At 36.2% G+C, this 15,049-nt stretch overlaps 1 protein-coding gene across 1 annotated transcript in view; it reads right to left on the bottom strand.

Moving 5' to 3' along the window:
* Window positions 1-4,334: 4,334 nt before the first annotated feature.
* LOC120317955 (protein LBH-like) overlaps window positions 4,335-15,049 on the bottom strand; it is a 68,340-nt gene continuing 57,625 nt past the window's right edge. Inside the window, exons 3-4 of the mRNA XM_039365058.1 lie at window positions 9,508-9,703; window positions 4,335-8,923 (exon numbers count right to left, since the gene is read on the bottom strand). Coding sequence (XP_039220992.1) covers window positions 8,856-8,923; window positions 9,508-9,703 — 264 coding nt within the window. The 3' untranslated portion in view covers window positions 4,335-8,855. The remainder of the gene's footprint in view (window positions 8,924-9,507; window positions 9,704-15,049) is intronic.

The raw sequence follows: 15,049 nt of genomic DNA, 5'->3' as shown, positions 1-15,049 counted from the left end.
CATCTTTTAAGCCACTGAGCCACTCCATTTCTTTTGGTGTAACTCTAATTTTTTTTCATTTATTTTTTTTCCTTGGGTTTTTTTTTGTGGGACTGCCAATGATTTAAATATTTTGAAGTGGGTTGTCAGTATTACTTTTATCATTGGCATTTATTATTTCTTAAACTAATTTTATATCGCGTTTCCCCAAAAATAAGCCCTACCCCAAAAATAAGCCCTACTTATTTGCTAAGACATGAGGCGAGATGGGGGAGCTGCCTCTAATGCCTCTTTTGGAGGGAAAAAAGGGCCTTATTTTCGGGGAAATACGGTAGTATCTTTCTCAATCACTTGAACCATTGTGAGAAGATTTATACCCTAATATAAGGATAAAGATCTTGAGGCTAGTTGCTACTGAATCAATTCCCAGAATTCCTCATCAGTCACCGTACAAGATAATGTTCCTCCCACTCCTCCAACCTTGAAGTAAGTTCTATCAGTTTCATTGTTTTGCATTCTTCCTTCACTCTTCACATTCTCCATCTGTGATTATAAAGCATATTAGGATGTTTTGGAATCTCCCCATCTTTTAAAAATTCTTTCCTTCCTTCCTTCCTTCCTTCCTTCCTTCCTTCCTTCCTTCCTTCCTTCCTTCCTTCCTTCCTTCCTTCCTTCCTGCCTGCCTGCCTGCCTTCCTTCCTCCCTCCCTCCCTCCCTTGGATTCCCCCAAGCCACCTTCTTGTGCTTAGAACATTGTAAATAGAAAGTTAAATGACATCGTTCTGTATTAATTATATTATTTGTGTATTCCTTCTTATATCTGTGAAGAGTCCAGATCAGATTTTTGTTTCAAATTGACCTGCCTCTGGAAGAATAATGTGGGGGAAGGGCAAACAATATAATTTTCCATTTGTAATCCTCCTCTGATTTTCCAAAACTTCTGCTGTATTCTTTCATTTAAAAACTGTACAAAAATAGAAGAAAGCATGTAGAACTCAACAACATTTTATCTGGTCTGCCATTTTATCTAGTCTAACCAAAGTAACTTTCGATGGTGGAATGGACAACATATAAATTTAATATAAACAAACAAACAAATAAATAAATTTTGCATATAACAACAACCATTCCATGTTGAACATGGAATGGCCTTCTACTTTGTCCCCATGATAGAACAGAATAGAGCTGGAAGGGACCTTGGAGGTCTTCTAGTCCAGCCCCCTGCTCAAGCAGGAGAACCTATACCATTTCAAACAAATGGCTGTCTAGTTTCTTCTTAAAAAACTCCAGTGATGGAGTGTCCATGATTTCTGAAGGTAAGCTATTCCACTGGTTAATTGTCCTCACTGTTAGGAAGTTTCTCCTTAATTCCAGGTTGCTTCTCTCTTTGATCAGTTTCCATCCATTATTTCTTGTTCTGCCCTCTGGTACTTTGGAGAATAATTTGACCATCTTTTCTTTGTGGCTGGAATATTGCTATCATGTCACCCGTATCTTTTCTGTAGACTAGCCAAACCCAAGTCCTGCAACTGTTCTTCATATGTTTTTGTCTCCAGGCCCTTAATCATCTTAATTGCTTTTCTTTACACTTTTTCCAAGTCTCAACTTTTTTTTTGTAATGTGATGACCAGGGTTTTTTTTCTCATAGAATGCCCAGAACGGGGTTCTGGCACCTTTTTTGGATGGAATCTTGTAGGATAGGCAAGGAGGATTGTATGACGTGTGAGTTCTGGCACCTTTTTTTTTTTTTTTTACAAAAAAAGCACTGGATGCAATATTCCAGGTGTGGTCTTACTAAGGGTTTATAAAGTGGTACTAATACTTCACGTGATTTTTATTCTATGCCTCTGTTTATACAACCAAGTATTGTATTAGTTTTTTGGCTGCTGCCACACACCACTAGCTCATGTCTAAGTGACAGTCCACTAGGACTCCAAAGTCCCTTTCACAGTTACAGTTTCATTTTGTTGGATAGGGCCCATTGTTCAAGTCTGTCAAGATCTTTTTGGATCCTAATCTTGTCTTCTGGGTTATTGACTATTCCTGCCAGCTTAGTGTCATCTACAAATTTGATGAGTTTCCCTTCTATTCCTTCATGTCAGTCATTTATGAAGATATTGAAGAGTACTGAAGAGAACTGGTAGCTAAATTTTGCTGAGCTCAGAGAAACGGCTGAATGCACACTGTTTCCGGAAGTCCAGTCTAGGCCTCAGAGGCCTGGAGGAGGCCTCTCAGGCCTAAAACAGCTTGCCAGAAGTGTGTGGATGCTACTTCCAGAAGTCCATTCTAGGCCTCGGAGGCCTGGAGGATCCAATAAGAGAACCAGTTGTTCAGGTATTTGAATCCCACCAGCTTAGTGTCATCTGCAAATCTGATGAGTTCCTCTTCTATTCCCTCATCTAAATCATTTATGAAGATATTGAAGAGTAGTGGCCCTAAAATGGAACCTTGTGGTAACCTACTGCTTACTTCCCTTCATGTAGATGTAGTACCATTAAGGACTACTCTTTGAGTATGGTTTGTCAGCAAGTTACAAATAAATCTGGTGGTGATACTGTCTAGCCCACATTTTTCTAGTTTACCAAGAAGTAAGTTGTGGTCTACTTTGTTGAATGCCATGCTGAAGTTTAAGTATACTATGTCTACAGCATTTCTCTTGTCCACTAATTTAGTAATTTTGTCAAAGAATGAAATAAAATTGATTTGGCATTATCTGTTTTTAGAAACCCATTGTGGTTACTAGTTATAACTTTATTTGTTTCTAGATGTTCACAGATCTGTTTTTTGATTATATTTTCCAGTATCTTCCCAGGTATTGATGTTAGGTTGATTGATCTATAGTTTCCTGGGTCTGTTTTTTCCCCTTTTTTTGAAGATGGGAACCACATCAGCCCTTTTCCAATCCTCAGGTACCTCCCCGGTGCTCCAGGATTTTTGAAAGATATGGTGCAATGGTTCTGTGATAACATCTGCCAACTCCTTCAGAACTCTGGGATGTAATCTGTCGGGGCCCAGTGATTTATGTTTGTCAAGGTTGGATAGGTGTTCTTTTACCATTTTTCTTATTTTAATTTTTGTTTATAGTTTTTGCCTTTTGCTGTAGTTTTTTTGGTATGTTGGGCTATAATTTCTTTTTGTGTGAAGACTGATACAAAGAATGAGTTAAGCAGCTCTGCTTTTTCTCTAGTGTCTGTTAGTTCCTTGCCAGCTCCTCTCTTTAGTGGACCTACAGTTTCATTGACTTTTTTTCTGTTATTAATATGTTAAAAGAAACTTTTTATTATCCTCAATTTCTGTTGTAAGACTTTGTTCATTCTGAGCCTTTGCTTTCCTGACTTCATCTTTGTATGTTCTGGCTGGATGATAATCTGGATGATAATCAGCCTTAGTTATATGTCCCTCTTTCCATTTTTTTACTTGTCTTTTTTGTCTTTCAGTTTGTCAGAGAGATCTTTGTGCAGCCATACTGCTTTCTTCTTGAATTTCTTGTTTTTCTTTTTAATTGGTATTGTGATGGACTGGACTTTTATGTCATATTTTTCAGAGTTTCCTATACTTCTTGAGTAGTTTCCCCTTTAGGATTTTCATCCATGGAATCTTTCCTAGGTTCTCTCTGAGTTTGTTAAAATCATCTCTTTTGAAGTTTAAGACACTGATTGGGTTATTTTCTATTGCTTGTGTTTGCATTATATTGAATTCCAGTATGACATGGTCACTTCAACTTCAACTCCCTCTATCACTTCTTCTCTATTAATATGAATTAGGTCCAGTATAGCTTTACTTCTAGTTCCCTCCTTCACCTTTTGGATGACAAAGCTGTCAGCTAGGTTGGTTAGGAATCTGTTTGATTTCCCACTCACTGCAGAGTTTGTCTCCCAATTGATATCTGGATAGTTGAAGTCTCCCATTACTACTGTGATATGCTTCCTACATACATTTGTTAACTGATTGGCAAAGAGTTCATCTATTTCTTCTGATTGATTGGATGGCTTGTAATATAAACCTATGGCAATCTCACTTTTCCCCCTTTGATCTAATCTGCAAGGACATTGTTTTTCAGTATTGCATTAGAAGCAATAGATCAAATCCTGTATTATTTTATAAAAATAATCTATATGCTGGGCTGTAAATATTTTCATCATCAATCAAAAATGTTTTAGGAGGATCTGCTAGGCAGAACTGAATGAAAATAGCATATATCTGGATATTTAAGCTTTCCATCACTGACCTTTATTACAGGAATATTATAGGTTTCTTATATCTTCACCAATGTAGCTTTTGATAGTAGAGGAAACTTTGCTTGTCAAATTAGAAACTCATTTTAAAATAAATATTTGATATACTAGTTTACCAAATTACGTCCATGTAGGCTTTTAATTGATTTAATTACATCTGCAAGACATAGCATTATTGGAGTTTATACACAGATGGCAATTTACAAAAAAGAAAAAGAAAGTTACAAAGGTGCAGAATCCAACAATATATTATAGTCCATCAAATCTTTATCCACATCTTGTTTTTAATAGTCTACAAAAATATGACCAACTATTCTGAGTGTTTCCCTCTTCCTACAAAGCATTTCATCCAAAACAAAGGAAATACAGAAAAATCAGTTAAGTTTAGTAGGCAGGACAATACTCTGGTATACAGATAAAGTAATGTCATATATGTGATTATGCATCATTGAATACAACATTTGTATTGCTGAAAAAGTTTTATCACTTTCCTTTCTCATTAATTTATAAAATTTACCTCTCTTCAAATTAAATGCTACTTAATGAAATGTAATTAAAGCATTTACATTTAGCATACGATCAGAAAAGCGAAGCTGGAGCAAACCAACAGTCTATCTTGATCAGCAGCATGTTCCTACAGTAACCATGGAGGTGCTTATGATTAGTCCACAACCAAGACACAAACACAATATCATCCTCTCATTTGGCCTTCTAAGCAACTGTTACTGAAAAATGCTCTCTCCGATTCTGATGATTATATAGCCATCATGATTAGTCGACATTCATTACCCTATTCTCCATGAATTTATCTATTTCCTTTTTTAAAATCTGTCCAAGTTAAACATCATTTCCAGATCTTTGAGTCATGCACTCTACAAAGAAATACTTCCTTCTGCTATGCCAAATGTCTTACCATTCAATTTCATTGCATCAGCCTATATCCTAGCATTTTGTATAAATTGTGTCACCTTGAAGACATTTAGAGCTGCACAATGCAATCTGAGTCTGTACACAATAGCATGAACATGGATTCCAAAAAGAAATGATGCAGGTGGCTTTGGAGGCAGATGAAAAATGCTGGAGGATTGTCACCCAGCCCTTCATTTTAAGTAACAAAGTATTTTGAAATTTATATTCAGCTCTTTATCAAGACTACATTAAGTCCTGTTGAGAACAATTGGAATTAAGTTATATTCCTACATATATTCACTTTTGAGTAGAACCTCGCTGGATTTTCTTGCAAATACAATGCTCACAAGCTAATTTGAGCTAAGGATCAGATAGAAGCCCCAGTGTGCACTTGCGCAGGTGGCGCAGTGGTTAGAACGCAGTATTGCAGGCTAACTCTGCCAACTGCCAGCAGTTTGATTCTGTCCGGCTCAAGGTTGAGTCAGCCTTCCATCCTTCTGAGGTTGATAAAATGAGGACTCAGATTGTTGGGGGCAATATGCTGACTCTTTAAACCACTTACAGAGTGCTATAAAGCACTACGTTAGTTATCATATTCTGCATAATTTGTATTCAAAGCATTTGGCAGACTATATAAGAGAGAATTGCTAAATGGGGTTTATGACTTCTAGATTTGGTTTTGTTTTTCACCAGACCTGAGGTGGGCTAAATTTAAGTCGGTCAACAAAAAGATCACTTGGTGACAAGACTATGACTTCAATTTTTTTAAAAAATAAAATCCATCATAACAGGACACATTCTATCCATTTTATTTAATTTATTTTTGTGCCTTCCTGTCAGTTTTGGTTCTTGGCAACTACCTGGATAAGTCCCTGCAGGTTTCTTGGCAAGAAGACTGGCCTAAGGTCACCCAGCTGGCTTTGTGCCTAAGGTGGGACTCTTGATTTCTACTTTGATGCATTAAACATTAAAAAAAGTTGAGTCCTTTATCCTATATTGGAAATATAACCTCTCCAACACAGCAACCCTACATGATGGAACCAGCACTAGCCACCTAACGCCCAAAATAATGAATTACCTTTCATACATAAACTGCATTATGCTCACTTTGTCTAAGAAAAAGTTGTATACTTCCACCTTACTGCTACTGTTACACAACAGTTTTTAAATAAACATATTAAAATTTGGTTACTAAGAATATATATAGAACGATCCTATTAAAATATTTTTCATTATACTGGTAGTGATCCTCATGCAGTGAAAAGGATCCTAAAAAGAAAATGTCAAGGATAATATATATATGAAACATGTTTGCAAATCCCATTTTGGGACCAAACCTAACCAATTTCATTCATTATAACAAAATTTGGAATTGTTACTCATTTTAGAAGTGAGACTGGTATATATGATCTGAAGAGCAATCATAACAGTGGAAGTTTACAATCAAATTTAAATTCTCTTTTTCTTAAAAACAGTAGATGTACATTTAGGACATTTTTGTGGAATGAGGGAGAATAAGTGTTTTCATTTTCACTTTTCAAGAATTGTAAGTGGGGACAGATAGAAGAAGTGGGTTGAGTGAATAAGTGTAGAAGAGTAACTGAAGTTAAAGCTTCAGTTTTACTCCATAAACACAGAATTCCCCTTATAAAATTTCACAAGATTTAACTTAGCAGAAGGCTACTTTATCCCTCTAAAGAACAGAATACTATAAAATCTTTTCTGTTACACTGTAGAGAGACACAGAGGTGACCTTGGAGAAGGAACACCTCAATTAGTTAACATGAATGAAGCCCAGGAAAGGAAGAAGCTTTGAAGATTCGGCTATTATAGTTCATACCAGTAGCATTCTAGAATTTCCTGTGATATCTGTTTCCTGACCTGACCTATCAATCCTGAAAGCCCAATGTTGTTTTTTCTTTCCTTTCTTATAAGAGAATTAGGGCAGAGTTAGTTTAAGTTTTTTCTAACATTTTTTTCCTTTCTGGGACTAAATTCATGTTTTGCTAAATGCCACATTGCTTTTCTGAGGTCATCTCTGTAATTTCCTATGCACACATATTTCTAGACCAATCCTTATTAGAACTTTTTATGCCCACACAGACTTCAATCTGTTAATCTAAGATTGGTAGACACTTTTAAAATAAAGCATGAACCCCATATTAAGAAAATAAAATTTAAAAAATTGACTTCTAAAAATTATCTTAGCTGGTTTTCAAGCACATTAAGGTTGATGCTCATAATAATAATGATTATTTATATAAGTCACGAGTGAACATTTATCATTCCCACCCATCCCAATATTGTTTTCATAAGCTGAGCTATGATTACTACCATATACACATAAAATGTACTTTAGCATCTCTTTCCCCTGGAGAGCTTTATTTCAATTTAATTCCTTACAGAAAGAAAACTTTCTTTGTGATAAAATAGTGAAAACTCATCCTAAGACATCAAAATACAAGCATCAAATCAAGTAGACTTTATCTTGAAATCAACACCATACAAATATCGCTTCGCTTCATCATATCACTTTGTCATGACTTCTACCCAGTTCTGGAGATTGTATTTTGGTGACCACATTGAAGTTAAAGCATTGGAAAACACTCTTGGGAATAACTGCTGTATCAATTTGATCCTATTCACTGCTACCGTGAGGCCCCACATAAGACCCTCCCTGGGCAAAAGGCTACAGTAGATTAAATAATGCAAATAAAGCAGATGGACATCATTAATTACATAAAAATGCATCTTATGTATATACTGGCCATTTCTGTCTAGTCTTTGATCCAAAAGTATAGATAAAAATTTCAGCAGAGTCTATATACAAATGCCTTGGAAATGTCCTAAAACAGCAATGACATAAGCAGTGTTCTCTTTTTCCCTTTTAAAACAGGCTCAATTAAACCAGGTTAGCATTTGGGTCACAAATTATTTGCACAAACAATAGAAAAGGCTGCTGAAGTTTCACAAATCTAACTCAGTTCACAAACAATAATGAATAGCTATTTCCATTCAAAATTTACATTGGTAAAGAATTCCTTAAATTTTAATTCATTTTCTTTCAAATGCAGTGTTAATAAAAAGCTGGTTCACTTGAATTTGCACAGAAAAAGTGATAAGGGATAAGTACAGATCCCTGCTGTGCACCACAAAAAGGCAGTCCTAAATTTTCCATTTAATCCAGATTTAAAAGTGAAACTTGCATTTCTATACAAAAAAGGTACAAAGTTAGAAGGTGACCTTATATTACATCTATTATCCATAATATCACAGTGCTAGTTTTAAATGGCTAAAACAAAAGAGGTTTAATTGATTTAATATATTCTATAGCAAACAAACCCTGTGTCTTGGTATCAATACCAGATAGCTCTTTTATCTTTAACAGGCAATTTCACTTACAAGTGCTAATTGCAATTGATATATTTTTTGTGTTTGATATGAATAGTTTTGCTTCTATTTTTCCTTTGTGGCATTAACAAAAGGAACCAGGAAGAACTACCTACCTAATGTGCTCCATTTTTCCTCAAAGGAAATTGTAATGATAAGAATCCCAGCCTGAAAAGAAGCAGTTCTAAAGCCCCTAAATTTCTTGCCATGTACTAATCTAATAATAGAACTAAAATTAAATCCTTCTATGGTTTTAAAATAGAGCATGTTGACAAGCCTTCGGAATGTGCCAGCTTTCCAATTAGGGTCCCACCACAGCTTCTGTTCGTTGAATGAAGTTCCTTAGTCATCCTCAGTTCTGCTTTCACTGCATTTTGTACTATCTCCAATGTCTTGGTGTGATGAAGCACCTGGAGAGAAACAATTGTTCCTGTGTTGATTTTCTGTTGTACATATATATGCTTTACTTAAAACTAACAAACTACTTCTCCCTTTTTCCGCCTCAGACTGCATTCACTTCCATTAGCTAGTTAGCCAAACATGAGAAATTATGATTAACCTAGCTACGGTTTGTTAAACAGATGAAAAAGCATAATAAATGACGTTACTTTATCTCAAAAATTATACTAAGCAATATAATGTATTTGAATAACTGTAAATAAAAGCTGAAATTTCCAAAAGGTTAAGCTGGAGGAGGAAAGGGTGCGTGATCTTAGAAGAGTCCAGGATTGTCACGGCGCTCTGTCAAAAGAACAGGTAGCTTGGTAGCCAAATGTTTGGCTTACACTTATGTAATCCTTTGCCATTTAACATTAACTGGATGATCTAATGGAATTCAAAGACCAGGTCTGCCTATGCTGGATATATTAGAATATCCCATCAGAGGAATAAGAATTCATCAGTTTTTGTATTATTACTATGGTGAGCTAGTACAGGCAATGTCACACTCTTTTCAACATGTTTCCCCCAGTAAAAGTTATTAAAATGTTCATACTTTCAAGATCCATCTGGTGTTGCTGAGCACAGGATCTCTGAGCAGCAAGAGCCTTCTTGTCTTCCATCGATTTCAGATCCTCTGGCGGCCAACGAAGCTCTCCACTTTCAACATCCCCCACTTCAGAGGGCTCAACCACAATGGATGGTAATCTCTTTGACAGTTTTGGATACTTTTCATGGGCATCCGGAAAAGCCTATGAAGTACAATGAAGAATTGAATTAGTTTTATCATGATGATCAGGCTGTAATGACACGTATAAAAAAATAACTATAGAGACAAATGGATATTCACTGTTTCACTTTTTAAAATACCATTAAAGATTGTAAAAAGGAAAAAAAATATCAGATCCCATAGCAATAATTAGTACAATCTTGCAACACAAATTTCACAAACCAGGAAAGCTAACCTAAAATTCTAGAGGAAATGGATATATCCATATTACAAATGAGTGATTTTATTTTTAGTGGCATCCTGTTGACTATCAGTTCTCCATTGGTGGTGGTGATAGTGGCTGTGCCCTTCATAATCTGTTTTGGGCTTCTTGCAAACTTGCATTTTCCATTTTATACTCAAAAGACAGAAAGGAATGGTTGCTGAAAGAATTCTTACCGTGCAATTTATCCCAGTTTGTCAGAAAACCTCACCTTAAACTGGTTATCTTAACCAGTCTGAACTGGTTAAGGTAAGCAATATTTTGATGGTGAATTCAAGTAAAAGGTTGTTTTCTTTCAAACCAAGGAACACTTCTTCCCTTTAGCCCAGGGAAACACATGTTGGAATATTTGAAACTGACAAAATTAGAAGGTCGATAGACAGATGGATTTCTTGGTACTATCCTAAAAAAACAAGAAGTTTGGCCTTCAAAGCCCATTGCCTTCTGCTGTGGCCTCTTAGCTCAAATATTTACCAGCCTGATACAATTCCATTGGGCAATAGAAATAAGAAATAGTGTAGGATTTGTCCTGGCAAACCAAGAATCTTTGCCTCCCACCTTTTGTACTTTATTGACATTGCTATAAACAACGGACAATGGTAATTTACTGTGACATATTGCTATTTACATTCTTCAGTTTGATGATTAATATTTGTGTAATACAAATATCCAATATTTAATCATCTGGCATGAATGCAGTTGACAGCCTCAACTCATAGCAACAATGACAATTGTTATGAAACCATGAGAGCAATTATACTGCAAATAGTGAAGAGCATGGTTATTTAGAACAGGATGATTTTTAAATACAAGCTTCATCAGATCAATCTTCATATAAATGACTCCAGATTTGGTTTCAGTCTCCTTATATGGAAGATTTTAAAAGGCTAGATGCCAGCTAGAGAAAGAAACAGAACCAACTGTCAGTCAGAACAGACTCCATAAATACTTGCAATAGAGAAGCATAGTTTCTAAGTATGCATGGGTTTTCAATTAATTTCAAAAACCCAGGAAGTGATTAGCTAATATCCTTAATAAGTTGTCCATTCCTTAGCATGGATGGAAGTTTTTAAATATATTTTAAAAATATATTTAAAATTATTTTAATTAAAAATAAACAAATGTTAACCATATCAGGAATTCTGGGAGTTGAAGTCCACGAGTCATAAAAGAGCCAAGGTTGCCTACCCCTGGTCTATGCTTAGGCATTGTCAGATCTGCCACTTCGCTCCTGTTTTCAACTTGTTCAGTGCCAGCCTGCCATAAACACTGGGAGGTGGAGGGAAATCCTTGGGAGGGGGGAAGTGGGGGACTTTCCAAACTGCTTTGTACCAGCCAGAGACAACACCTCAAGGACACCTGGCCAGGAAGAAGAATGAAGCTGAATTCCAAGGATGATCATTCCAAAAACATCTGGTTTGAATATGGTAGGGCAAAGGGGGATCAAAGGGAGGCAGATGTGGGAAACAAGGGGTTTTCATGAGCGAATTGGCCAGGGAACCTCAGACCTGGCTTTGCTTTACTGTACTTCACTTGACTTTAGTAAGACTATACCTTACTCTCAAAAATGGAGTCATGGATCATTCTTGCTTAAGGTTCAAATCGAGGCAGGATTGACATGGGATGGTGAGCTTGTGGCCCTTCAGTTGTTGTTCATGTCTATCAGCAGTTCAAACATCACAGCTCAACCCCACTCAGCTAATAGCAATAGCACTTAAACTTATATATCACTTCATAGTGCTTTACAGCCATCTCTAAGGGGTTTATATAGTCAACCTATTGCCCTCAACAATATGGGTCCTCATTTTACTGATCTCAGAAGGATGGAAGGCTGAATCAACCTTGAGCTGGTGAGAATTGAACTGCTTGCAGTCAGCAGAATTAGCCTTCAATACTGCATTCAAATCACTGTGCCACCATGGCTTCTAATACTGGGAAGTGGCAGAATTTATAATACATAGATAGGAAAGAGGTTTAGATGAGCCCTTGAAGTAACTACAAATGGAAGGACAAGTGATAAAATAGGTGTTATAACATTAAAATGCAAACTTTGCCCCTTGAGTAGCAACATTGGCTACAAGTACCTAAGAAGTTGGGTGGCAATTGGACATGTTTCCTTATTTTGGTATCATTATGACCAGCTGTGGATATCTCTGCCTGGAGACATGCTATTGGTCAGTATATCCCCAAGTAATTCAGTTCAGACTGGTATACAGCAGACTAATTCTAAGGTTGTTGTTAGTTGCAAAGTCGTGTCCGGCCCATCGCGACCCCATGGACAAAGTTCCTCCAGGTCTTCCTGTCCTCTACTATCTTCTGGAGTCCATTTAAACTCATGCTTACTGCTTCAGTGACTCCATATAGCCACCTCATTCTCTGTCGTCCTCTTCTTCTATTGCCCTCAATCTTCTAGAGGTGGATTAATGTGCACTTTTTAGATTCATGCCAGTGTAAATATGTGGAGTCTAACCACCAGATTCAGAACAGTGACTGAAATTCTTAATAATTATTCTTCAATAGGAATGCATGTAAAATATGTAAACTGAGAAAGAATGAACAGAAACACAGTATTTTAAGAATGAAATACAATATGGAAGAAAATCCTTAGACAAAAATATGTATATTAGGAAAAATATACAAGGAAATAGGTATGGATTTTCATGTACTTGTTTTGTTTTTTGCCATATCTACCAACTAATATAGAAAATAATTTTAGGATGGGGAAAATGAGAAATTGAGAGAACTATTCAGATTAGCCTGGTGTTATTTTTAAGGATTGCATGATACCTCTATGTTTGTTTACACTTAATGACAAAAGTTGTAAAGATAATACACCTATCCATTGTTGGAAATATTAGATATTTAGATTTACTAGTAATTGCTGAGTTTTTTTTTTTAAAAAAACCAACTTAAGGAAATGTCAAAAAATGTAAATCTCAAAGCCTTCTGATTGTTTTCATCAAATGCATCTTCATTACCATCGCTTACTACTATAGGATATTTAGCATGCAATGAAAGGATAAATGTTTGCTCTAAGCTTCCTAGTAGATCTCCATGGAATTAGCAGTAAATGTCAACAATACTCTGATTTCTGACATTTACTTTAACAAATATGCATATAGAAAAAAGTAAAAAAGAATTCATGTAACATGTATGGAGATGTGGAATTGTTATAAATGCTATGATATACATTAATCAGTAAGGCCACACTTGGAATACTGCATCCAGTTTTGGTCACCATGATGTAAAAAAGATGCTGAGACTCTAGAAAGAGTACCGAGAAAAGCAACAAAGATGATTAGGGGACTGGAGGCTAAAACATATAAGGAACGGTTGCTGGAATTGGGTATGTCTAGTTTAACGAAGAGAAGGACAACGGGGGACATGATAGCAATGTTCCAATATCTCAGGGGCTGCCACAAAGAAGGAGTCAAGCTATTCTCCAGAGCGCCTGAAGGCAGGACAAGAGGCAACAGATGGAAACTAATCCAGGAGAGAAGCAACCTAGAACTAAGGAGAAACTTCCTGACAGTTAGAACAATTAACCAGTGGAACAACCTGCCTCCAGAAGCGGTGAATGCTCCAACACTGGAAGTTTTTAAGAAGAAACTGGACAGCCATTTGTCCAAAATGGTATAGGGTTTCCTGCCTGAGCAGGGGATTGGACTCGATGACCTCCAAGGTCCTTTCCAACTTTATTATTATTATTACTATTATTACTATTATTATTATATAAGATATTTCTTATCAGTAGTAGTTGCCCAAGGCAGATCTCCCTATTTTCCAATAAAAATGGCCAAGCTGATCCCCTGCCATATCTTTCTTTCAACTTATTATTTGCCTTTTATCAAATCCTCAGATAATTTCATCTTTATCATCTTTTAATGATTAGATTACATGATCAGATAATGCATCAGACATACACTAGATTAGAACTTGCAAAGAAAATCCACAAAACTTAGGAAGATTCTCAAATTATGGGTACTTCTAGATTGTACTTTTCTTATACAGTGAACTTGTCCCATTTGTGTAATTATGCAGGGAGGAATCCAGATGTCCTCTTTTATTTGTCAATTTTCAATATCTCCCCACATTTTTTCCATTAAATCATAAAAATTCCACAAAAAGGAAAAGCTAAATTTGTTATATAAGCTATCCAATTTCAAATGTCCTGAATGGGTCTTTTAGAACTATAGCAGGAAATAGGCTAGACTTACGTAATAACTGATCCTGCCCAAGGCTATCCCTAAAGATACATATTTATAACTGTTGTGTCCTGAGCCTGCAAAAGCAGGCTCGGGACATTGCAATGGTCCCGGGCTGTTGCAAGCTGCCTGGGACCAGACTGAGTGGCGCCAGCCCTGCGCGCATGCGCAAGGCGTGGAAGCGCACCAGTTTGTTACCTTTTTGCCTGGGGATTCTATTAAAGGAGGCAGAGAGGCCTGCAAGCCTCTGAGTTGTGTCGGAGTGAGTGAAGAGAATAAAAGCTGTTAGAACCATCAGAATGTGTGCTCTTTTTTTGCCGTTGACTCGAGGACTCAACAAGAACAAAAAACCATCTCTCGAAAAACAAACTGTGCAAAACATTACTCTGAAATACAGTAATTTTGGCAAAGTACTAAGTTATTATAAATCATTGTAAATATGAAATCTCAAATTGAGAGACAATTGAGACAATGCGTACTAGTGTGCATTTTAATTACATTTACTTCTATGTACAATATTTTAACTATTCACAATTTTATTTTTTTTATTTCAGTGTAGTGTAAGCTACTCTGTGAAAATTTGGTTTTGAAATGTCACATATAAACAAATTAGGAAAATACAGTGCAAAAGCGAATTGCCTTATTTTCATTAGACTGAACAAAAACAGGATGTCACCCCAGCAGCCTCTGAGCTGAATTGGAAAAATAACATTGTATGTTATGTTCATTATAGCCTATCATTTCCCTCATTATTACCTTAATTAAGGCTACACAGTGTGAATACTTCTTTTAAATGTGGTATATGATGCAGTGGGTCTAATTTCTTCACTCAAAATTATATTCTGCTGGAAAAATCTGTCTTAGAACCTTAGAATGGATCTTGAATCTATGGGAACTTTTA

Source organism: Crotalus tigris, unplaced genomic scaffold (genome assembly GCF_016545835.1).
Source record: "Crotalus tigris isolate CLP2741 ecotype Arizona unplaced genomic scaffold, ASM1654583v1 scf7180000019951.354573, whole genome shotgun sequence".
NCBI classification, from domain to species: domain Eukaryota; kingdom Metazoa; phylum Chordata; class Lepidosauria; order Squamata; family Viperidae; genus Crotalus; species Crotalus tigris.
The sequence above is the reverse complement of the archived record's forward strand: the minus strand, read 5'-3'. Positions and strand labels throughout refer to the sequence as shown.